Genomic DNA, 24,813 nt, shown 5'->3' on the forward strand with positions numbered 1-24,813 from the left:
CCTGAGATTATGGCGAGTTAGCCATCGAGAAAGGTATCATTATCTTCGTCTTGTTGAGATGTATGACTCGATTTCGTTGAGTATTGAAGAAGTTATGAACGTTTAAAGTTTACCCAGTTTCCGGCGAGTTTTCCAGTTTTCCCGCGGAACAGTCACCTTTCAGGCTATTTTCTGGCCATCTCCAGCAACCATTGGGCTTCTAAATAGGTATAATCTTGTTCTACACTTTACTATCTTCATTTTGATATATTATGGGTAGAATTTGGTTAAGAATCGATTGAGTTACGAAACTTTGAAAATTGCCCAAAAAGTTTTTAACAGTATGACCAAAACCATGGATGGTGGACAATCTCAGGGACCATTTCTATTGATTTTCAATCTCAGAGACCATTTCTATTGATTATGCAAATCTCAAGAATCATGTTGGCTATTTAACCATCATTAAATTAGATTATTTCCATCACTTTTCTATCCTAGTATAAAACCTCTCATTGGAATATGCTTTTACAAACAAGTCAAGCACTTGGTTGGAGTACCTTGTCGCGTGTGCAAGGCCGCAACAGTTCACTACTACCTTTTTTTATCTTTTTTACTTGGCTAGGTGCTTACGTGGCCAACAACTTGTCGCTTTGACTTGGCAAACCTCTTTTTTTAATTCTTTTTTTTTTTTATAAAAGAAAGAAACTTTATTATATTCGAATGAAAATGTTTACATCCGAAGCTAAAATATTAAGTAGCTATTCTGACTTAAGACCATCCCAATTATGAAAGCCTCCTTTCTGGACAACAAAAGAAGCTACTAGATGCGCTGTCTTGTTGCAAACACGAGGGGCGAAGATAAATTCCACTGACCTCAACTGCCTTTTCAAACACTGAACATAAAAAAGGATGCCTTCAATCACAACATCAAGTTAACTTTTTCCGTTAAGCATTCCACTAGACATTTGGAGTTTGATTCTATCTAAACCATGATGTGTGCATATTTTCATATATTTTAATCATATATATCCTTTGGATTTTGTCTATATGAATGGGTTAAATGTACTAAATTATATTGTATTGATAAATTATGATAGACATTACTATATAAAAGGATTTGGTTGTTGTCATTCTTTTGAACCTCACTCTCTTTTAAGTTCTTTCTCCTCCCGACAATTCTTGGCTTCACCACAGGTGGTGGATATGAATGGATGGCAAAAGCTTATGCTGGTATTTTTTAGGGGGTAGGCGGCTGTGTTGACCTACCATATGAATCTGGTTTAATGACGGAGATGGAAGCGATACGATCAACAATGTTGGCTTATATTCAAAAGGGCTTTGAGGTGGTTTGATGCGAAAATTAGATAACCAAAATTAACCTCATTAAGTCTTGAATTTTAGTGCTCGCATATATGAATCGGATGATAGTATACATTGAATCACCGATATCGTCTCACAGAGATCGAATTTATTCCAAAGTCTTACTAAATAAATTGAAACTTACTAAATAAATTGAAACAAATTACAATTGAGAAGTTTTAACGAAAAAGAGATATGATTTGAATTTAACTAAAATTTAAATAAAGCTTGAAAATAATAAATCGAAAACATAAGAAAAGTAGACCTAGGGCATCTGAATTCACCGTAACCAATTCTACTTAATTCCCTTAATATGTTATGCTCAAGTAGTTCTCCAATATTGATGATCAATTTTCCTAAATGATTGAATTACCATGACATCTGGTTGCATCAAAAGTATCTTATATGTTAACCCTATATGGCATCTAGATGGATTTATGTAACGACCCGTCCTCAAATATTACAGTTTTATAATTTTTAGCTGTGAAATTACAAAAATGCCCTTCGAGGCAAATGTGTTGACTTTTGTTGACCGTCTTATCGTGTCATGTAAGATCCGTTTTCTTGATGTATTCTTGTTGTGCTCAATGTTACGGACGTGTGGGCTTAAGCAGAGTCAAATTTGGAGTTATAATGAAAGAGTTATTAACGAACAAAGTTGAGGGCAAAATGATCATTTGACCATAAATCTGGAAGGCTCCAAATTTTGTTGGTGCATCAATCTGGTGCCACGTGTGTGGCTGTGATGGAAAAAAGATGAGAGAAATGGAGGGGAGCTATCCAATCAGGGAAGAAATAAGGAGAGTGAACTAATGAGAAGAAAGAGCAAGGAGGGGAAAGGAGGGAGAAGAGAATAAGGAAATCCGAACTCCCTTTTTGACTCGCAACCTGACCCAATGGCTCCCATGATTTCCAATGCCTTTCATGGTAGTTTTTCGATGAGTTGAAGCCACTTACCACCTAAGAAATACTGCATGACCCTTCCTCTACCAATTCCACCCCAAAATTGAAGAAATTGGGCTCAGATTCATGAAGAACCGCACCGGTGGGTATGATGGTTCCATAGTGGTGATCCGTTGATTTTGAATTTAACTCAGTCGATTACCACCATCAAACTACTTCCCTCTACCTTAGGAACAAGGCCGAAGCATTGGATGAGGCGTTGGAGTTCGTTTTGGCATCAAATCGAGAAGGCCCAATTCTAAGGTTTTGACGAATCGAGGGTGTTTTCACGATTTTTCTGGGCGAATTAGACTTTGGCCCAGGTATGAAAGTTATTCCTATCATTGAGATCTTCATTTTTGTTAAATTTGGGAATTTTTGGAGTTATTAAATTTTTCGGCGAGTCGTGGCTGCTGGTCGGCGCGTAGCCTTTTAGGCCACTGCTCGTGCAGTGGCACAATGGGAGGAACCCGAGGTCCCTCATTAGGTTTTTCGACGTTCCGAATCCGAATTCGCTGTCCGTTTTACTAAATGGTCCCTAATTGTGGTTAGGTGCATTGGTGTAAAGTGACTTCATCCTCGCTAGCTCGAGCAGTTCCCGAGCAACAAAATATTTGTGAGTTGTCCCCTTCTAAACTTGCATGTTTTTATAAAATGTTAGGCTTGGATGCATTGCATATTTCATGAATGGATATGTTTTAAGGATTTTCATACTTATGATTTATTTAAATTACTTTTCCAAAATATTTATGATTTATCGAATTTATGTTTTACAAAAGGTTATGAATCATTGGTTTCTCATGTATGAAATTCTATGGCTTACGAATATGATTTATTATATGGATTTATGAGTATGAGTTATCATGGATTTATGAGATGAGGCATTGAGCTTTAGAGCTCTGGATTTGGATATAAGATTTTGAGATATGTTTTTGGTATGTATCTAGTGGGTTATCATACAACACATCCACAAAACACGGGTACGTTAGACGTCTATGGCCATAGGACACAGATGAGGATATCTATGTACATTACGTAAACGTAATGACCTTCCCGTGTTACGTAAAAGTAATTTAAAGAAATCATAAATTCTCCATAAAACATATTATAAAACATGCTCAATCATGAAATATGAAATGCATGCTAGGCTAAGCTGTCTCAAAGCATAAGTAATGACCTTCCCATGTTGCATCAATACGCAACCCAAACCAAACAAAGAAGCATCATTGTAGCTCTCAAACTCCCCGCCCTCATCTGGAAAGGCAAGAACAGAGGCGCGAGTAAGGCAACACTTTAACTCCTGGAAGCTCTGCTCGTAGTCTTCATCCCACTCGAATTTCACGCCTTTCCAAGTTAACCTCGTAAGTGATAAGGCAATAGTTGAGAAATCTTGTACCAAACGTCAGTAATACGCGTTCGTATCAACGAGAGCTACAGAAATAAATTAACGAAGAATTATATTACATCAACGGACGAAAGTCAATGTTTATGTCATTAGGGGTATTTTCGTAATTTTAACTAATTATAATGAAATTTTTGAAACGGGCAGTTACATGTAAAATGAGATCATACGCACAAGAATAAATGAGATTGATACATAATGGTTCAATCTATAAGAGGCTCAAAAGCTCACAATGGTTACATAAACTCACTAGATTTACACATGAAGCGTTAAATCATGCCCTAGTTTCACATTTACATGGCTATGTGCATATAAATTTTCCAAGTCATGATCATCAAAAATATGATCAAAACAAAAATAATATAAAGAACTAATGTCAAGTATAAATTTCTTGAAAGTTACAAGAAAATAAAGACTGAATCTCATATGTGAAATGGGAAGTAGCCAATAAGAACAAGACTAAAAAAAAAAAAAATATATATATATATATATATATTGGATTTTTCGAAATTTTATTTTTATGTATTTTTTTGAACTAAAAAAAATTGAAGATAGGAATAATGAAAATAGACAACAAAAGTATAGCAAAAAGAAAAATAAATCAATAAAGCTCTTGGACGAAGAAACTTCCTGGGTTTAAAGGAGAAGCGGCAACTGAAGATGTAGATGGAAATCCACCCCTAAACTTGATTTTTGTACAAGCAACAAGGTAAAGTGGCTCCACTTTTCTGCAAAAACACAAAACAATGGGTAAGCTTAACAAGAGACTTAGGAAACAAATTACAATGAAGAAGCTTTAACGAAAAAGATATATGAAACATGCAATGAGATTTCACAATCGTGCATGGTGCGACCCTTGCCTGAGCAATCTCGAAGACAATCACCACATAAACTTCAATCTGAAATCACAAGATTGCATGCACAACACGCAATGAGACATCACAATCGTCACAAATTTGAAGTTTAACTCCACTAGTATTCCTTCAACACCAATTCGATATAAATTAAAGAGGAATTGCCCCAATTGAAAATTGCAATGTTGTACCCAAAAAATCAATTGCAACAAATTCCTCCAATTCAAGAAATTCTTCATAACATCAAACACAAATTACATTGTACCATCTACTTATATTCTCCAAATCAATTCCAATTACAATGAACAAAAATAACAAAAACTCAAATAGTAGGAATTAACGAAATTAAAATAAACAATATATATTGAAATTCCTATTACAATATGCAAAAAATGGCAAAAACCCACGTCAGGGTTAAAGGGATGAATGCTCGCGTTGGATTTGGCGGAGCCGTCCTCAATTGGGCTGACGGAGGAAGAACCAAAGAACATGAAAGGAAGGACCGGAAACGTGGATCCAGCCTTGGGGCAAGGCGATGTGGAGCGGAGTGCGGTTGTCGTAGTCGGGGGAGTAGACGCCGTACTCAAAATCGTGGGCATCGGCTGGAGAGAGCTTGTCTTCGCGCCCAGGGTCTTGAGTTGAAGAGCGAGGCTTTGAAGAATATGAGAACTGGATCATATGGGTCCTCTTCTTCTTCTTCAAATGCTTGTAGTCAAATATAGTTCGAGAGAAGCAGAGAAAGGAAAGAGGGAGGGAGAGAAGAAAGTGGGTGAATCAAATATAGTTCGAGAGAAGCAGAGAAAGGAAAGAGGGAGGGAGAGAAGAAAGTGGGTGAATCAAATAAGAAAAAAAGTAATAGGTGAGAGAGAGAGAGGGGGGAGCGAATCGAGGGAGGAGAGAAGTAATCTTTATAACCAAAAGGAGAAAAAAGGAACCAAAAAAAAAAGGAGAAAAAGAATGAAAAAGTGCTGACTAGACTATGGGAAAGCATTCAATTACAAAAGAAAAGCACAAAAGAGGTTTGTCAGACATGAGACCGAATCTTTATGAGTCAAGACAACCTCTCTGTTTCAAATAAAAAAATTAAAAAAAAAAAATGTGGTAGGGAACTCTGGCCCACGCGACGAGATATTCCAACCGAGTTTTTGACTGACTTGTTTGGAAGTCTCTGGTTTTTGACTGACTTGTTTGCAAGTCCGTGGTTTTTGTTAGTGCGCTGATGTCCCCAACAACATTCTGGATAAACAATGCTTCACGCCTGCAAATTGAAAGTCCAAATTATGCAAACAGATCATTCATCATATCATGCAACACCAACGTTCATATGAACTAAACTAATTCATCATATATCTTAAAATGAAGAATTAATTAGACGATGTGATTAATGATCTGCTAATGAATTAGGGTTCGCTATATTTGTTCCAACATTTGGTATCAGAGCCAATATTATTGTCTTCTCATTAATCCGTTGAAGGCTGATGCTTATCTGATTACTAATCATTATATTCTTCTTCTAATATGATCCTAGCATTGGATTTCTATGGCTATTATCATTGTGGCTTCCTCAGTATTTGCAGATAAAGAATGTTGGTGACAAACACAAAATTATAATATGAATAACGGTTGCAACTTAATCTTTTGTTGAAAGGCATGATGATATATAGAGATAGCTCATATCAAAGGTTATCGAAACTAACAATGTTTGCAGGAGCAACAATCATATCATGCAACACCAAGATTCATATGAACTAATCTAATTCATCATATATCTTAAAATTAAGAATTAATTAGTCGACCTTTAAGCTGACATGAAAGACTGGTGGATAACCCACTGGGAATTCATACAGAAGACTAGTCCTATTACTAGCAACAACATAAGGTTCTCAGTGAGTAGAAGCTCTTCTTTGATCAATCGTCCATGGCTTCCTCAGTTTTTTTATCAATCGTCCATGGCTTCCTCAGTTTTTTTTATCAACCGTCCATGTGATTAATGATCTGCTAATGAATTAGGCTTTGCTATATTTGTTCCAACATTTGGTATCACTCCGTCAAGGCTGATGCTTATCTAATTACTAATCATTATATTCTTCTTCTAATATGATCCTAGCATTGGATTTCTATGGCTATTATCATTGTGGCTTCCTCAGTATTTGCAGATAAAGGATGTTGGTGACAAACACAAAGGTGTATGTATATACATATATATATATATATATATATGTTGTTATATCGCTAACATCTTTCAGCTTCTTCAGATTCAGTACTCTGATGAGACTTCAATTATGCAAATAGATGATTCACTATGCAACAGCAAGATTCATATGAACTAAACGCCTTATTCATCATGACTTTGGCTGATGATGTTGCAAGCAATTAAATTTTGTAAAAGAGGAAACTTGAATTTATACCCGTCTGCAGTGGTGTTAAAATTCCGGCCACCCAAATCCGCACAAGCTTTAAGATCCTTTCTCCACTGCTCCACCTCATTTGGATCTTCGTCCCTTTCATGCTTCCGAAATGCTTCCCCAAAACTACCACTCTGTTTCTTCACTTGAGAAGGGTCAACGTCGTAGAATATTGGATAGACTACTTTCCCTTCTTGATCATCTCGGCACCTCATGATCTTCGACAGCTCCCTCAGGCACCATCGGGACTCCGCGTACCTCTTCGAGAAGATGACGACGGCGATCCTCGACCCTTCGATTTCTCGGTCAAGCTCACTCTGTATATTTCCCCCCCTTCTGAGCTGGTAGTCTACAAACGTGTAGATGTCGGCCTTGCTTAACGCAGAGTAGAGGTGGTCTGTGAAGGTTTTGCGTGTGTCGACGCCTCTAAAGCTGAGGAATACCTCGTAGTTCCAGCGGTTTGCATGGGCGGAGCTGCTGGTAATCACTGATTTCAAGAAAAGGGAAAAACAAAGAAAAAAGAAAAGTAGCCGTGAATTCTTGCACAGCTCGTACTTCCAGCGGTTTGAACGCCGGGAGAAAGACGAAGAGGCGGCGGTTGCATGGGTGGATCTGCTGGTATTCATTGATTTCAAGTAAAGAAATGAAACTCCTGATCGCTGGAAGATGTGAGATCAAAGCAAATTAAGGACCCCAATTCTTTGATTATTGTATTGCAAAAACAAACCCTCGAAGATCTGAAAGGCAGCTCAAACAGATGCAAAACTGAAATCGAAAATAGCAGAGAGAGGAGATACTGCTCTTTAATGATTCCAGTTCCAGCTCTCGACCTCGATCTCGATCTCGGTCTCAGTCAGAATTGGCGGTGGAAAGAAGACGGAAGAAATAAAGATAAGTGGGAGAGGAAGGAAGATGGGGCTGCTGGAGAGGGAGAACAGGAGAAAAATAGTGAAGATGCAAAGCTGCCGCTGAGAAAGAAAAGAACAAAGGAAGGAGAAAAGAACATGCTAGCTAGGGTTTGGGGTAAGAAGGATTTTCTTAACATGGGCTTGAAGTTTGGCTTTTAACATATTTGGGTTTGGAATTTGGGCTTGAAATTGGGTAAAAAAATAAATACCTAATATAAATAAATAAATAAAATTAAGTGTATATATTTGGTTTGTGTAAATACGAAAAATTCCTGAAACAAGAGACAAGAATAACGTGTACAAAATAATATTTTGTGTTTAAAGATTTTGGGGTTACAATCTCTTTGTAATTTGGTCCTCTGATTCTATCTTCGTAGGGTGTAGGTTTGTGGATGAGTTGTTGATTCAAAGGGCCGTCGGGGCTTGATCTAAGGATGAACAGTTGATGAATGGATCTTCAAGGGGCGTTGGGCTTGATCTTGAAGAATGGGTGTATGAGTTTGTTGAGGTTGTTGATCCAAAGGGGTCGTTGGGGCTTGATCTTAGGATGAACGGATGATGAATGATGAACACTTTCTTCAAGGGGCCGTCGGGGCTTGATCTTGAGTTGGTAGGAGTTCTTCAAGGGCCGTTGGGGCTTGATCTTGAAGGAGGATTTGACGAAGAACGAAAAGTGCTTTCTTGGTCCTTCGGGATTCGCTTGAGAGCTTTAGAGTTTCAAGGCTTCAAGGTTTTTGTGTAACGTAAATTTCTCTTCCTTTCCTTCTTTCTTCCTTTTTTCCTTTCTTCCTTTCTCCTTGCTTTTTTTTTTCAAAATGAATGCCTTGGCTTCCTATTTATAGAATTCCAAAACTTGATTTTTGGATTTAAATAATCAGATGAAATAAATCATTTCTGCCAGGTATTGACACGTGTCCTATTTGATGACTTTTCCAATTTATTTCGATTTTTCGTTGAGTCACACGCTACATGTAAAATTTATGTGATACGTGACCGTTGAAATTTTAATTATTGGTCAACATTCATTTCACCGAAATTTTGATGTCTACAAATGCCCCCACTTCAAGGCGCGTCGTAAACATGTGATTGTCACGTGTAGAAGATGCGTTTTGAAGTCCCTTAATGTAGATGTCAACCCAAGGGCCGTCGAGGCTTGATCTTGAATTGGGCTGGAAATTTCTTCAAGGGCCATCGAGGCTTGATCTTGAGTTCGACTGGGAGATTTTCTGGTTTCCTCCAATCGTTGATTTTCCGCAGGCTTACTCTTGAACTGGGTGTAGGATTCTTTTGGTCTCCTCCACTCGTTGATTTTCCTTTGTGCTACTCTTGAACTGGGCAGCAGGATTCTTTTGGTCTCCCCCGAAGGTCTGAGCTTACTCTTTTTTTCTGTTTCTTTGTTCAATCTCTCCAATTCGTATTGAAGAGGGTTAGAGGATAGCTCAGCATATGCAGTTGTAGCTTGTCTCCACATGCTTCAATGTATCATTTTCACTTGCCTTACTTGCTCCCCTTTGCAGAAGTGGTCCCTTCTCTGGAAGTGTATCAACCGTTGAAGATGACTACTCGAGAGCAACGCTAGGTAAGCAATCAGGGAAGGGATTCCAGGCAGTCGAAAGACTGACTCCAAGTGCCGGCTGATTGCTCCTTTCACTTTGCTATGCGAGTAATAACAAAGACAAAGGAAAAAACAGGGAAAGAGCATGATATGAGATACCTTTGCTTTTGACCTTGATGATATGAGATACCTTTGCTTTTGAAGAAGCGGTGAATGAATCAACACATGCTTCCATCTACCGTTTCCTCCTGGGTCATCTGTACTCCAGGCATCTGGTATCATCTTTGGGGAAGAAGAAAAAATTGAGTATTTCGAAAGGCTTTGCTGGGAGTGCGCCCTCAGAGGTGAGGAAGAGTTGGGCATTATCTTCAGGTCTGCCTTGCCATAAAAGATGAAGGTCGACATATATAGGGATTTCCCAATAGCAAGTGGTGGTACTGTTCTTTTACCCTTGTCGACAAACGTTTTGATCCCGCAAATCTGGCTTTTTGAAATAGTGACGACTCTTCGATCTTTGAATACGCCTCTTTGATTTCTGAACGACGCCTCTTCGATTTCTGAACGAGTGCCTCTTTTGACAAAGCTGCATGCGTTTTCTGAAAAGCAGAGAATGCGTCGCCGAACTTTGTGCTTGTCGGCTAAAGATGTGTAGTTGCGATGATGACCTCCACGTGATCTTTTGACAAAGTGGCACCCGTGCTCTGAAAAGCCGAGAAAGCGTCGCCAACCTCCACGTGTTTTCAACTTTGTCAGAGATCTTTTGACAAAGTTGAACGCGTTTTCTGAAAAGCCGAGAAAGCGTCGCCTAACTTACGCCGGAAAATCCAGCTTTTGAGATTTGCAGAGCGATGTCTCTTCACTTTTGAATAAGCGGCCCTTCGATTTTTGAACCAACGCCTCTTTGATTTCTGAGCAAGCGCCTCTTCGATTTCTGAGCAAGCGCCTCTTCCTTTTTATAGAGGTATTGATCACCTCTAATATGCACACTTTGAAGGTTGCTCATTCCTGAAAATCATCTCCGGCCTTTTGAGTTTTAATTCCATCCACCCATCTCTTTTAACACCTTTGAAAAAATGGCTAACCCATCGAACCTTAGCTTAGAATTGAGTCTCAGCAGTGATACGGGGGCGCCGCGTCAAGGTAACGTATGGCGCCCTTCTTTCTTATCTTCTAACGGTCCTCTTACAGGTGAAGACTCAGTGATGCAGGATGCAACAACATCTACAATAGTAGCTAGGAACCTCCTCACACCAAAAGATAGTAGGCTGCTTTCAGGACGGTCCGATGAGTTGGCCGTTCAAGAGTCCCTCGCTCTCAGTGTTCAGTGTGCGAGCTCTGTGTTCAACATGGGCCAACGCCTGCTTGCTCGGTCTCGTCAAGTGGAATCATTGATGGCAGAGGTGGAAGATCTTAAGCAGGAGATTAAACAGCTTAAGTACGAGAATAGAAGTTTGCATGTGCTTGCAAATAACTATTCGTCGGGCATGAAGAGGAAGCTTGATGAGCTGCAAGAATCTCAAGGTCGAATTCAAAGTGACCGTCAAAGGCTTGCGTCTTTCTTCCAGAGACACCTTTTTCCTGCATCATCTAGCGTTCCACCAAGTATTGGGGCCTCGAATGATCTATCTTCGGTGCCTCCCGCTCCTGGAGTTTGGCCAAGTAGTGGGGCTTCCCGTGAACAACCTTTGTGAAAGCTCCATCTTTTTTTCTTTTTTTTTTTTTTGTACGCACTTGTAATTTCTCGGACATTAATGGACATGCTTTATTTTATTCAGTGTATTGTGCTAAATACAGATAAAACATATACATCACCAAGATTTTTTTTTTTTTTTTTTTTTATACTTTAATCATTACTTCCTAACATCATTCATTTCATTTTAGTTTATTTTATTATTTTTTATTATTTTATTTTATATATATATATTTTTTATTATTATTTTTTTCTTCTTTCGGTGGCGCTGAGCCACCAAAGATGCTTTTTTTTTTTTTTTTTTTTTTAATTCTTTACTTTCATCATTACTTCCCAACATCATCATTTCATTTTACTTTATTTTATTATTTTTTATTCTACATCGTCATTTTCATTTTTTTTCTTCTATATAAAGGATCTGCAAGAGGCTGCCAAACCATCGAAGAACCCAGGAACGCATAAATTGTCTGCTTTGCTTGACTCAGGCTCCACGGGCCTCAAATTGCTACAAAACTTCCATTGATGGCACATGCGGAAGGCGGTTTGGTAGCTGGTGCTGTCTTTGAAAGATGCTTCCCAACATCATCATTGCTACCTCTTTTTTTATTAAGGTGCTTCCCAACATCATAATAATTTTTTTTTTTTTTTAGGTGGTGATCTGCAAGGCTGAGGCTGTGGGTGAAAACCCAGGCCGAGTCCGAGAGAAGACGGAGGAGGTCTTTGGGTGTGAGTTGACAAACTTTGATTTTGTCAATCACATTCAAAGGCAGCAGCAGAGGCAAGCAGAAGGATGAGATCTTTGGGTGTGAGTTGACAAACTTTGATTTTGTTGATCACATTCAAAGGCAGCAGCCACGGTGGAGGTGCAGAAACAGCTAGAGCTTGAGGCAGAGTGTAAGGCGTCGAGTTTGAAGACCAGCTAGTCGTTTGACAGCGGTCAATGAAGCTCTTCGTTGATTTTGATCAAGGTGGCCAGAATGACGAGCTCGAGGTAGTGCAAGGTGTCAAGCCTGAAGTGGAGGAATTGCTGCATTGTCCTTGGGGAGGCTAACACTGGCGGTAGTGATTGCTGCAGTAGCCGTGTCTTCTGATGGCTGCGATGGTGGAACTTTCACCTTTTGCTTTGCTTTTGTGAAAATAAGAAGAGCCAAGTCTTCTTTCTCTTCCTCTGCAAAAAGTGCATTCATAGATTTCCTTGCTGTCTTTTGACGGATTACCCATGTTCACAATTGGTGGCAGCTTCTTGTGAATTTGGAATTGGTGACGGAGTGAGCAGGATGTGGGTGCAACTGTACTCTTTGCCTGGTGCTTGTTGTAGTGCACCACTTTTTACCATGTGGTGCTGTGCAAAAGACTGCAGCGGGATTTCGCTGTGTAGTGCCTTTTGGTCACGGTTTTCCCTCGGCGGTGACTTTGTTGTGCACATTGACCTTACTGCTTGTCGTGGGCTCTTTACCACTGCTACTTGAAGCTTGTTCCAAAGTGTCACTTTTATCGTGTGTGGTTGTGCAAAAGACTGCAGCGAGTTTATGCTGTGTAGTGTCTTTTGGTCACAACTTTCCTCGGTGGTGACGTTGGTGTGATGCTCACCCTTGTAATACGGCTTTGTAACCAAATCATTCCTTTAAAGAAATAAAGTATTCATAGTTTGAATTCGCTTTTTTTTCTTCAAAGTGTTTGTGTTTTTGTTAGTGATGTGACTGTACTTGAAGTTTTGAAGTTTCAAGTTGCCTACGTACCCTTGGTTGAGGAGGGATCAAGTCATGACGTAGTTCAAACGAGTGATGGTTTTGATGATGATTTTGCCGTACACAGTTTATGCTCTTGCGGGCCAGAAGCGTGGTGCGTTTGCTTTAGGGGTAGTAGCGCTTCAAAAATCTGCCGTTGATGGGGCCGATCTTCAACCCGTCTTCTGCCATGATTAAGTAAGCGCCATTGGTGTAGATCTCTTGTATCACGTAGGGTCCATCCCACTTTGATGTGAACTTGCTTTTTGTCTTATGAGTTGTAATGATAGGCCTACGCAATGCCAGCACGAGATCTCCGGCTTGGAAAGACCTTGGGAGGATTTTCTTGTTGAATGCCTTGGATAACCGTGCTTGGTAGCATTCCAAGTGTTGTTGAGCTTCGAGCCTTCTCTCATCCAGCACTTCCAACTCCTGAAGGCGCAACTTTGCATTTTCTTCATCAGTCAAGCCTTCTTGTATAACCATCCTTAGTGAGGGGATTTGACTTTCGAGCGGTAGAACAACTTCTACGCCATATACAAGAGAATAAGGTGTAGCTCGGGTAGGAGTCCTATGTGTAGTCCTATATGCCCAAAGTGTTTCACTTATCCTTTCATGCCAGTCTCTCTTTGTTCGGCCGATTACCTTTTTCAGGAGGTTGCACATCGTCTTGTTGAATGCTTCTGCGAGACCGTTGGCCGGAGCATGATACATGGAAGACTTGTGCTGCTTGAACTTGTATTTGTCTCAAAGCTCGTCCACGAGTCGGTTGGAGAACTGTTTTCCGTTGTCAGTGATAATGTAGCGAGGCACCCCATATCGGTGGATGATATGCTCCTTGATGAAACGAACAACAGTTTCCTTTTTTACTTCCCTTAAAGGTATGGCTTCAGCCCACTTGGAGAAGTAATCTGTTGCAGCTAGGATGTAAGCTTCCCCTGCAGATGACTTTGGCGTAATTGGTCCTACAACGTCCAATCCCCATGCGTCGAACGACCATGAAGCAACTGTAGGGTGTAATGGTTCAGGTGGTTGATGTATGAAGTTGGCGTGGAATTGGCAGGCTTGGCACCTTTTGGCGTGTTCCAGGCAGTCCTTCACCATACTTGGCCAGTAGTAACCCATTCTTTTAAGCCGGAAATGTAGCTTTGGTCCAGACTGATGTGCCCCACACACACCTGAATGTGCTTCTTCCATGGCTTGATTAACTTCTTCCTCACCTAGGCATCTCAGGAGTACTCCTTCAAAAGAGCGTCGGTAGAGTGTTCCTTTGTAGTAAAGGAAGCGAGGTGCTCGTCGACGTATTTCAGAACGGTGTCTAAGATCATCTGGAAGCTTTCCGTGCTCTAAGTAGTCGATTAGCGGCTGTCTCCACTCTTCAGCATCGACTGGAAGTACTGAGATGACATTTGTATCATCTAGTGACATTTCATTAACGAGCGAAATCACCCACATTTGGCAAACTGGCACGTCTGCAACTTCATCTTTTCCTAGTGTCATACTCGAGGCTAGATTGGCGAGAGCGTCTGCCATTTGATTTTCCTTTCTTGGCACATGTTCCAGTGTCACAGCTTCGAACTTTCGTCGCAGTTGGGTCGCTAGCCGGAAGTATGGGACGAGATCATCTTTCCTCACCTCATATTCAGTTAAGAGTTGATTGATTATGAGCTTGGAATCGCCATACACCTCAAGAGCTGTGACTTCCATGTTGATCGCCATTTGGAGCCCGATTATCAATGCTTGGTACTCAGCAACATTGTTGGAGCATAGCTCATTCAGTTGGAAGAAGTATGGTAGTATTTGCCTTTGTGGCGTCACGAAAAATTCCTGAAACAAGAGACAAGAATAACGTGTACAAAATAATATTTTGTGTTTAAAGATTTTGGGGTTACAATCTCTTTGTAATTTGGTCCTCTGATTCTATCTTCGTAGGGTGTAGGTTTGTGGATGAGTTGTTGATCCAAAGGGCCGTCGGGGCTTGATCTAAGGATGAACAGTTGATGAATGGATCTTCAAGGGGCGTTGGGCTTGATCTTGAAGAATGGGTGTATGAGTTTGTTGAGGTTGTTGATCCAAAGAGGCCGTTGGGGCTTGATCTTAGGATGAACGGATGATGAATGATGAACACTTTCTTCAAGGGGCCGTCGGGGCTTGATCTTGAGTTGGTGGGAGTTCTTCAAGGGCCGTTGGGGCTTGATCTTGAAGGAGGATTTGACGAAGAACGAAAAGTGCTTTCTTGGTCCTTCGGGATTCACTTGAGAGCTTTAGAGTTTCAAGGCTTCAAGGTTTTTGTGTAACGTAAATTTCTCTTCCTTTCCTTCTTTCTTCCTTTCTTCCTTTCTTCCTTTCTCCTTGCTTTTTTTTTTTCAAAATGAATGCCTTGGCTTCCTATTTATAGAATTCCAAAACTTGATTTTTGGATTTAAATAATCAGATGAAATAAATCATTTCTGCCAGGTATTGACACGTGTCCTATTTGATGACTTTTCCAATTTATTTCGATTTTTCGTTGAGTCACACGCTACATGTAAAATTTATGTGATACGTGACCGTTGAAATTTTAATTATTGGTCAACATTCATTTCACCGAAATTTTGATGTCTACAGTTTGGTTCGGTTTCAGAATCACCGAAATCGAAATCAAATTAAGTAATTTTGGTTCAGTTTGATTTTTTTTTTTTGGGTTTTTTTTTAGGCCTTGATTTGGTTTTTTGAACCCACCCTTAGTTCACGACCTTATTCTATTTTAAGGGTGGTGCATAGGTTGGTTCAATTGGTGTTGGTGGATGTCATAGGTTTATCAACAAACATGACAAGGTTGCATTGGACATGATACATGTTTGTGGGTTCTGCATTGACTGAATTGTATTTTAAATGCGGACAGATGAGTCAAAGTTTGGGGATCAATGCCCCAATTAGGACAAAATCTGAGGACCATTTCTAACATTAACAAAACATAATGATAGTAATATGTCACTTATACGATATGCTAACATTGAAATTTGATCATAATAGTTCATATGTGACTGGTTTATAGTCACGTGACGTTTGAACATTAAAATTTGATCATAATAGTTCACATGCGACGAGTTCATCGTCACGTAGCCTTTTAATATTGCATGTATAATTTATTATTATACAATCACTCGACAAAGACCCCTTCAATTTAAGAACTTTGCAAAACCTTTTGCATAGAATGGAAAAATGACCAACCAGTGTTGGATACAAATTGTTGGAACTAAATAGACTCTAAAACAGGTAAATGTAGTAGCCTAGTTCTTGATAATAAAAAAAAAGGGGGCGGTGGATTGAGAATGAGAGCCTCTGGACCGTAATTAGCTTGATCACTGGTTTGATTGATGGCTAAGAATTAACATCTCTTTTTTTTGTGACATGAAGCACAATTAAATTTGATATAAGTTAATACAAGAAAGTATGAACCTAAGAATTTGTAGTGGAAAATAGAAAAGATTCTTACTATATACCAAAGAAATAGCGTATCAGTCATGGTTGTACATTGTTTTTTATCTGTCAATGATTGATTTTTCATCGTCATCATCAAAATCATATGGTACATAGTATGATAATCATCCTCATCAGTATCATTAGGCTTTATATAGTACATGCTGATAATGCACCTTATTCACTGTTGAAGGAAAAAACTATAGGTAAATAAAAATTGGCAGACTATGAGAGAATTAATGAAAAAGGAAAAGAGTGGTATTTTGGGAGAATAATTTATGGTCTGTTGTTCACATAGTTGTGAGTTATACATATGACAAGCTGACTTTGTACAAACATTTAAGTAATTCATGTATTTGCTAAATGGTCTAGATTCATAATACTTTTTTCATCTCCTCCAGCGAAACGGAACAAAGACAGACTCTTAATTCATAAAATTGGCATCTCAATTTCATAAAATGTGGAGCATTTATCCTTCATCCATTTATAACAAACGAAGCATGTAACATGTGTTTCACTTGCTTAATTTTGACGGAAATTCTCATACAAATGCTACGCATTTTATAAAATTCTAATACCAATTATGTACATCTCGTCAGACCATCTCCAATGGTTGGGCTAAAAGCCAAATTTTGTAGCCCGGAAAATTTAGCTTTTAGCCCAGAAACAATTTTTCTGCTCCAATCGTTATAGCCTAAAATTTTAGCGCGGGATTATTAAAGAATGAACTTATGCTTTTTTTTTTTTGTTAAATTAATTTTTTTTTTTAAAAAAAAATAAATATGTAGACTATCATAAATTAATTTTATGAACATTTTAATCCAAAAAAAATTAAATTCCGATAAATATTGGGTGGAGTCCACTCCAATTTTTGGGCTAAATTTTGGGGGAAATTTGGCATTGGTTTAGCATTTAGCATTTAGCCCAAAATTTCCCCTTGGGTTGGAGTGGGTTTGGGGAGAAATTTTAGAGGGTAATTTAGCTTTTAGCCCACCATAAGAGTTGGTCTTAAGGAGTGATAAAAACACGCCACACAAGTGAAAAAAACGAAGAAAACCGACTTGGTCTTAAGGAGTGATAAAAACACGCCACACAAGTGAAAAAAAACGAACAAAACCGACTTGATTGGATTCAACACAGGCAACTTATAGGCACAAGTGTGACCGCTAACGAAATTCGATCTGGTTTTATGAGATTGTGAGATTCTTTTGGGGTAACCAAGTGAGTCTTCTGCATGAAAAGGAGGGAAGTCCTTGCTAATCTGCTTGCATCATGTAACTGCGCGAAATCAGTGGCGCAATTGCACTCTCAAACCCTCAAAACCGGCCTTTCCCAGGACAGCTTCTTTGCCACAAAACTCAACGCTCTGTACGCAAAATATGAGTCCCTCGGTCATGCCCGTAAGGTGTTCGACAAAACGCCCCACAGAACTGTCTATCTCTGGAACGCCATGCTCAGGAGCTACTGTAGAGAGGACCTATGGCAGGAGACCTTGTGTCTATTTCGTAGCATGATGTCTGAGTCAAGAGGAAACGATGAAAAGCCTGATAATTTCACCATTCCCATTGCTCTGAAGGCGTGTGCGAGGTTAAGGGCGCTGTCGTGTGGAAAAATAATACATGGATTTGTAAAGAAACATGAGGGGGTAGCATTGGATATGTTTGTGGGTTCTACGTTGATTGAATTGTATTCCAAATGCGGAGAAATGGGCGAAGCTGTGATAGTGTTTGACGAGTTTTAGCAACCGGATGTGTTTTTGTGGACTTCTATGGTTACTGGATATGAGCAGAATGGTGATCCTGAACAAGCATTGAAGTTTCTCTCCCGAATGGTGATGGTGGGGCGCATTAATCCTGACCGAGTGACGCTTGTTAGTGCTGTTTCGGCTTGTGCTCAGTTATCAAATTTTAGAATTGGAAGTTGTGTGCATGGTGTTTCTATTAGGAACGGGTTCAACTCTAATTTATCTTTAGGTAATGCATTGCTAAATCTATATGCAGAGACAGGTTCAAAACTGCCGCTGGGTATGTGGTTTCCTGGAGCTCCATGATTGCGTGTTACACTCATAATAGGGATGTAATAGAAGCGTTAAATCTTTTCAACGAAATGATTGATATGAGAACCGAACCTAATTCAGTGACTCTGGTAAGTGCATTGCAAGCATGTGCGCTGGCAGGTAATTTAGAGGAAGGTAAGAAGATCCACGAAATTGCTACTAGGAAGTGTTTCGAGTTAGATATCAAGGTAGCTACAGCCCTGATTGATATGTACATGAAGTGCTCTGCACCCGAAAAAGCAGGTGATCTCTTCAATAGAATGCCAGAGAAAGATGTGGTTTCGTGGGCTGCCTTGTTGAGCGGGTATGCTCATAACGGAATGGCATACAAGTGAATTGGGGTCTTTCGCGACATGCTATCAGATGAGTTGTTATGGTCAAGCTTCTCGCTGCTTGTTCGGAATTAGGGATTCTTCAACAAGCTCTTTGCCTCCATGCTTATGTGATTAAACGCGCCTTCAAGAATAACATCTTTGTTGGAGCTTCACTCATAGAGTTATACCCAAAAAGCGGCAGCATAGACAATGCTGTCCTATTATTTGAAGGGATAACAGACAAAGATGTCGTTATCTGGAGCGCGATGATTGCAGGTCATGGAGTTCATGGACAAGGAGAAGAAGCTATACAAGTATTTGATCGGATGGTTAAGCACTCAGATGTCAAGCCTAATGATGTAACATTTCTCTCGATTTTATCTGCGTGTAGCCATTCGGGGTTGATTGAAGAAGGCATCTGGATATTCACCACGATGTTGCATGAATACCAACTTAAGCCAGGACCTGAGCACTACGGGATAATTGTTGATCTTCTTGGCCAGACAGGAGAGCTGGATAAGGCATCTGGATATTCACCACAATGTTGCATGTTTGGGGAGCCTTGCTTGGTGCATGCTGGATTCATAACAACACAAAGCTTGGAGAGGTTGCAGCAAAGACTCTTTTTCTGTTGGATCCTAATCATTCAGGGTATTACATCCTGCTCTCAGATATATATGCCATGGATAACAAATGGGAAAATATGACAAATCTCAGAACTTTGATAAAGGAGAAGGGGTTAAAGAAGATGTCCGGGCAGAGCATTGTCGACGTGGGGAGTGACATCCGTAGTTTTGTCGCTGGAGATAGATTGCACCTTGATTCTGATCAGATTTATGGAGTACTAGGAAAATTAGAGGCGAAAATGAGAGAGGACGGTTATGTTCCCAATTTCGATCTTCTGCTACACGACATGGCGGATGCTGTTTAGATTTGAAGTGTTGAGAAATTTCTTGTCGGGAAAGTTTCGACCCACATGAGCGGCGTAATGATATGGACAGACTCTAGGACTCTGATGTTTTTCTATCAAGTTACTTACACCAATTTCATGAAAATATGGAGTAGGTACTTGTATCAATGAGCAGTGGCTTCTTTTCCAGAAGCAAGGACAAATTCTACATACAGATTCTTGAAGGCAATCATCATTGTCATCAGCAGAGGACCCATAATCGCTCCCTGTAATTTGATCGGAAAAACGCAATTAAAACGCCATTACGATCACTCTAATTAACACAAATGCAAGCATTAATTCACAAGAATAAGGTTTAGAAAGGAGGAAAATTACTTCCAACATGGAGGGGAAAAGTGCAATGCCCCCAAGTATGCTAAGGCCAGTGAGGTAGGCGTTCTGTCCTAGAATCTCATCTTGGATAGCTGCTGTGCCGTATTCCAACAGAATCTGATGAACCGCCGTCACAAAAACTGCCTCGACATATCTCTCTTCCATGGCCAGCTGCAGCGCAGCCGGAATGGACAAGAACCAAGCCGGTGTAATTTGCAAAACAGCGCTCATAAGAGCGAGGGATGTGGACATGTAGAGGAAATGAATCTGGTAGAATCGAAACAAGAGATACGCAAGCCTCCCTTGAAAGAATGTGACCGTTGCAGCGGCAATATGCGTGTGTGATACAATTGCTTACAAAGCACTACACGCTCATCCTCACTACCCGATGTGGGACTCAACAACTTGGCTCAAATCTAAACCACTAAAACCACCAATTTCCACCTTGGCGTGATTCAAAGCCATGATGTCTCACGATCCAAATGCAAATAGAGCTCCACCTTGACCACAGGCACCAAATTCCAATTGAGCTCGCTCTTCAACTTCAACAAGCGTTGCCTAAGGTTTAATACCAATTGTTATGCAGAAGCACACCAACGGGTCCCACACACACAAGTAGGTATTGCCGATATTCCACCTACTTTATCCACCAAAAAAAAGGGGTATGAATTTTATCAAAAGGCCTCAGCAACGTGTTCGTGTGATCATTGCTTATAAAGCACCACATGGTCATCCTCAGTAGCCGATGTGGGACTCAACTTGGCTCAAATCTAAGCCACCAAACCCAACATTCATCAACCGGAAGGAAGATTGAGTTGAGAAATTTGAAATGTTATACACACTTATACGCCATTTTTAGTTTCTCATACAATTAAAAATTTAAGTGATTTGTCATATTAATTTTTCAAATTCACTAATTTGTCATCTCAACGTAACTTCGTTAAGTTTTTCATGCAACTAAGTTGCAATCTTTCAACATGGTCAATCATGTCGCTAAAAAAAAAAAGATTAGAAATGTCCAAAACCTTGAAATGTTCGAAATAATCTTGAAGTGAGGAGTTGAAATGTCCAAAATAACCTTAAAAACAAGTCATGTGCAAGCCGCATGACTTATTTTAGATGGAAAACTTAACAAAGTTAGAGTAATATGACAAATTAATAATTTCGAATTATTGATATGACAAAGCGCTTAAAATTTTAATCCATATGACAAATTAAAAAAAGTGTATAAGTTCATATAACATTTCAAAAAATTTCCATACTGAATTTGTAGGATATGATTAGTAACAATTAGAGTTAATCACATACATCAAACAACTAGGGTTAATTATAGGAGAGAAAATGAGGGCAACAATGGGACTGGACGAAAGATGAAAGGGGAAATTAGTTTCTTTGAAATGGGGTGAGGGGAGACCGAGAGAGGGATAAACACGACACACTTGCATGTAAATTTCTCTAATGTCACTAATAAATCAAATAAAAAATCAATAATTTATTTGATAAGAAAATAAGCTACTTATATGTTTAATTAAGAACTCATTCGGCATTGCTTCGCTAAAAACGCTTCAGCTAAAAGTGCTTTTATAATACCCACATTGAAACTCTTATTAAAAATTCAAGTACTTTATAAAGACAATTTGGAATGCTTTCTTTCATTTCTCAATTGTTTCTTCTTCATCGTCAAAGCTTTCAATATTGAGATCAGATAACCTTAAATCTTTTGCAAGGTTGGACCTCATCAGATGAGTAATCGCTTAACTCTGTATCGTCGTCAGTGTCCTCCTCATCAGACTCGTATGGCATACGATCATAGTCAACATATGTCATATCTGAAGCTGAAAATTCCCATTCTACGATATCCACTCCTGCTTTCTTCACCTTAATTTGATGATCATCCTCTGTTTCAATAAAGTCTGCATGCACACGAACCTTGTCGCCACCTTTCAGATTGAGCTTCTTGTTTGTAAGATTTCCCAACCAAAGATAACATTCATGGGAAGCAGTTACGGTGGTCACCATTGGCCAAATGTGGAAACATGTTCGCTGGGTACGATTAACAACATGAATGCATAGGGACCCAGTACAGTCTGAATTGTCCGAAGAATAAATGATGCACACAGCCAACCCTCCTATATAATCAAAAGTAGGCGGCACTTCAACTTTGACAGTTTCATCCGCTCTCGCGACATAGGGTAACCAGCGAGGAATATCATTTACAGAGAGAGAAAGTCCACCAATTACATCCCCCTTCCATTTCTACAACACGAGGTGCAAAGTTAGCATAAGCAACTATACGAAAATCAGAGAGGAAGAGCGAAAGTTCCATACCAATAGGATGTTCTCCTTAAAAGTAGCAGTGAGACTGGTGCACCCTTCCATATGAATGGTATCCATGTTGCACAAGAAGTTATCCAGGTTTGGAATATCTTTGAGTTTGCGGCAGTCTTTCAGTTGCAATTCAGTCATTTCCGACATCTCTGAAAGGTCGGGCATTATTTCCAGTTCAGTGCAGTAATTCGCTTCCAGTAAAAACAAACTTTTCGGCAAATCTGGGATTGCCTGAAGGTTTGTGCAATGATTTAGATATAACATTTCAAGCTGGGAAAGGCCACAGAGGATGGGTAGCCTATGAAAACCATTTCCATCTAGTAATAAAGTCCTTAAAGAAGGTAGACTCTGAAGGCTTTCAAGAACAGCATCATCCGTTATATTGCAGTCTCTAAGATCTAAATCATGAAGCATCTTCAGTTGTGCAAAGAAATGGTAACCCCCAGACACACCCTTACAGCCATTGAGGCTCAATTTCTCGAGATGTGGGAGTTTTGAAAAGTCTGGTAATTGAGTCAGGTTAGGGGAATGATTGAGCGTAAGAAACTTCAACTTCTTCGGCAACTGTTTGACAAAAAGATATAGAGAGAGAGAGAGAGAGAGAGAGAGAGAGAGAGAGAGCTAGAATGACTGTCAACTGATGTTGGTATTTACAAAACACGGACGAGGAAGGGATTAATAATTTGGTTGAGGTTACGACAATTATATGTATCATACCAGATAGGAATCCTCCCAAACTCGGACAAGCTTGCTGTAGCTCAAGTCAATACAAACTAAGTTTCTTAAATCAAAATCTTCCAGTTCCAGCTCTTTGTCTCGATCTCGGTCTCAGTCAGAATTGGCGGCGGAGAGAAGATGGGGCTGCTGGGGAGAGAGAAAAGGAGAAAAATAATGAAGAAACAAAGGGAGAGAATGCAAAGCTGCCGCTAAGAAAGGAAAAGAAGAATGAAGGGAGGAAAGAATATGCTAGCTAGGGTTTGTAAAGAGGGCTTCTCTTAACATGGGCTTGAAGTTTAGCTTTCAAAAAATATGTTTGGGCTTAGAAATTGGGTAAAATTTAAATATCTAACCTAAATAAATAAAATTAATATATATTTAGTTCGGTTCTGTTTCAGAATCACTGAAACTAAAATCAAACCAAATGATTTCGGTTTGGTTCGGCTTTTTTTTATTCATTTTTTAGATTTTGGTTCGGTGTTCAATTCGATTTTTCATTTTGTTTTCGATTTTTTGAACCCACCCTTAGTTTACGACCTTATTCTATTTTAAGGGTGGTGTACATGTTGGTTCAATTGATGTTGGTGGACTTCATGGGTTTATGAACAAACATGACAAGGTTGCATTGGACATGGCACATGTTTGTGGGTTCTGCAATGATTGAATTGTCTTTTAAATGCGAACAGATGAGTCAGAGTTTGGCAATCAATGCTCCAATCAGATGCGAACTGATGATGTTGCAAGCAATTAAATTTTGTAAAAGAGGAAACTTGAATTTATACCCGTCCGCAGTGGTGTTAAAATTCCGGCCACCCAAATCCGCACAAGCCTTAAGATCCTTTCTCCACTGCTCCACCTCATTTGGATCTTCATCCCTTTCATGCTTCCGAAATGCTTCCCCAAAACTACCGCTCTGTTTCCTCACTTGAGAAGGGTCAACGTCGTAGAATATTGGATAGACTACTTTCCCCTCTTGATCTTCTCGGCACCTCATGATCTTCGACAGCTCCCTCAGGCACCATCGGGACTCCGCGTACCTCTTCGAGAAGATGACGACGGCGATCCTCGACCCTTCGATTTCTCGGTCCAGCTCGCTCTGTATATTTTCCCCCCTTTTGAGCTGGTAGTCTACAAACGTGTAGATGTCGGTCTTGCTTAACGCAGAGTAGAGGTGGTCTGTGAAGGTTTTGCGTGTGTCGACGCCTCTAAAGCTCAGGAACACCTCGTACTTCGAGCGGTTTACATGGGCGGAGCTGCTGGTATTCACTGATTTCAAGAAAAGGGAAAAACAAAGAAAAAAGAAAAGTAGCGGTGAATTCTTGAACACCTCGTACTTCCAGCGGTTTGAACGCCGAGAGGGAGACGAAGAGGTGGCGGTTGCATTGGTGGATCTGCTGGTAGTCATTGATTTCAAGTAAAGAAGTGAAACTCCTGATCGTTTCAGTCTAAAGAAAACAAGTCTCTCCCCAGATTCCCCGGTGAAACTCCTGATTATTCTTTTGGATCGCTGGAAGATGTGAGAGCAAAGCAAATTAAGGACCCCAGTTCTTTGATCATTGATTTGCAAAAGCAAACCCTCGAAGATCTGAAACGCAGCTCAAACAGATGCAAAAATGAAATCGAAAATAGTAGAGAGAGGAGATACTGCTCTTTAATGACTTCCACTTGTCTCTATCTCGATCAGATTTGGCGGTGGAAGGAAGACGGGGCTGCTGGGGAGAGAGAAAAGGAGAAAAATAATGAAGAAAGAAGACGGAGAGAAGATGCAAAGCTGCCGCTGAGAAAGAAAAAGAAGGATGAAGGGAGGAAACAATATGCTAGCTAGGGTTTGTA

General features: G+C 39.8%; 2 protein-coding genes across 5 annotated transcripts; both read right to left on the reverse strand.

The window, feature by feature from the left end:
• Nucleotides 1-4,226: 4,226 nt before the first annotated feature.
• Nucleotides 4,227-24,813, reverse strand: LOC103965786 (disease resistance protein RPV1-like). Of its 4 annotated transcripts, none has more exons than XM_048578856.1 (2): nucleotides 23,763-24,813; nucleotides 4,227-4,410 (listed from the first exon to the last, which is right to left on the reverse strand). In XM_048578856.1, exons 1-2 carry the CDS (start codon nucleotides 24,383-24,385, stop codon nucleotides 4,284-4,286), a joined length of 750 nt encoding a protein of 249 aa, XP_048434813.1. In that variant the 5' UTR covers nucleotides 24,386-24,813; the 3' UTR covers nucleotides 4,227-4,283. The 4 variants fall into 4 exon arrangements, with proteins under 4 accessions (XP_048434813.1, XP_048434811.1, XP_048434812.1 ...); XM_048578854.1 differs by lacking the exon at nucleotides 4,227-4,410 and adding an exon at nucleotides 4,750-5,794 and having other exon boundaries at nucleotides 23,763-24,811; XM_048578855.1 differs by lacking the exons at nucleotides 4,227-4,410; nucleotides 23,763-24,813 and adding exons at nucleotides 4,750-5,794; nucleotides 6,945-7,972.
• On the reverse strand, nucleotides 21,481-23,051 carry LOC125474806. The gene is made up of 2 exons (XM_048578853.1): nucleotides 22,264-23,051; nucleotides 21,481-22,191 (listed from the first exon to the last, which is right to left on the reverse strand). The coding sequence occupies exons 1-2, from the start codon at nucleotides 22,675-22,677 to the stop codon at nucleotides 21,637-21,639; spliced, it is 969 nt and encodes a 322-aa protein (XP_048434810.1). The 5' UTR covers nucleotides 22,678-23,051; the 3' UTR covers nucleotides 21,481-21,636.

The sequence above is a fragment of a genome, unplaced genomic scaffold (genome assembly GCF_019419815.1).
Source record: "Pyrus x bretschneideri cultivar Hongxiangsu unplaced genomic scaffold, Pyrus_bretschneideri_v1 Contig13, whole genome shotgun sequence".
Lineage (NCBI taxonomy): Eukaryota > Viridiplantae > Streptophyta > Magnoliopsida > Rosales > Rosaceae > Pyrus > Pyrus x bretschneideri.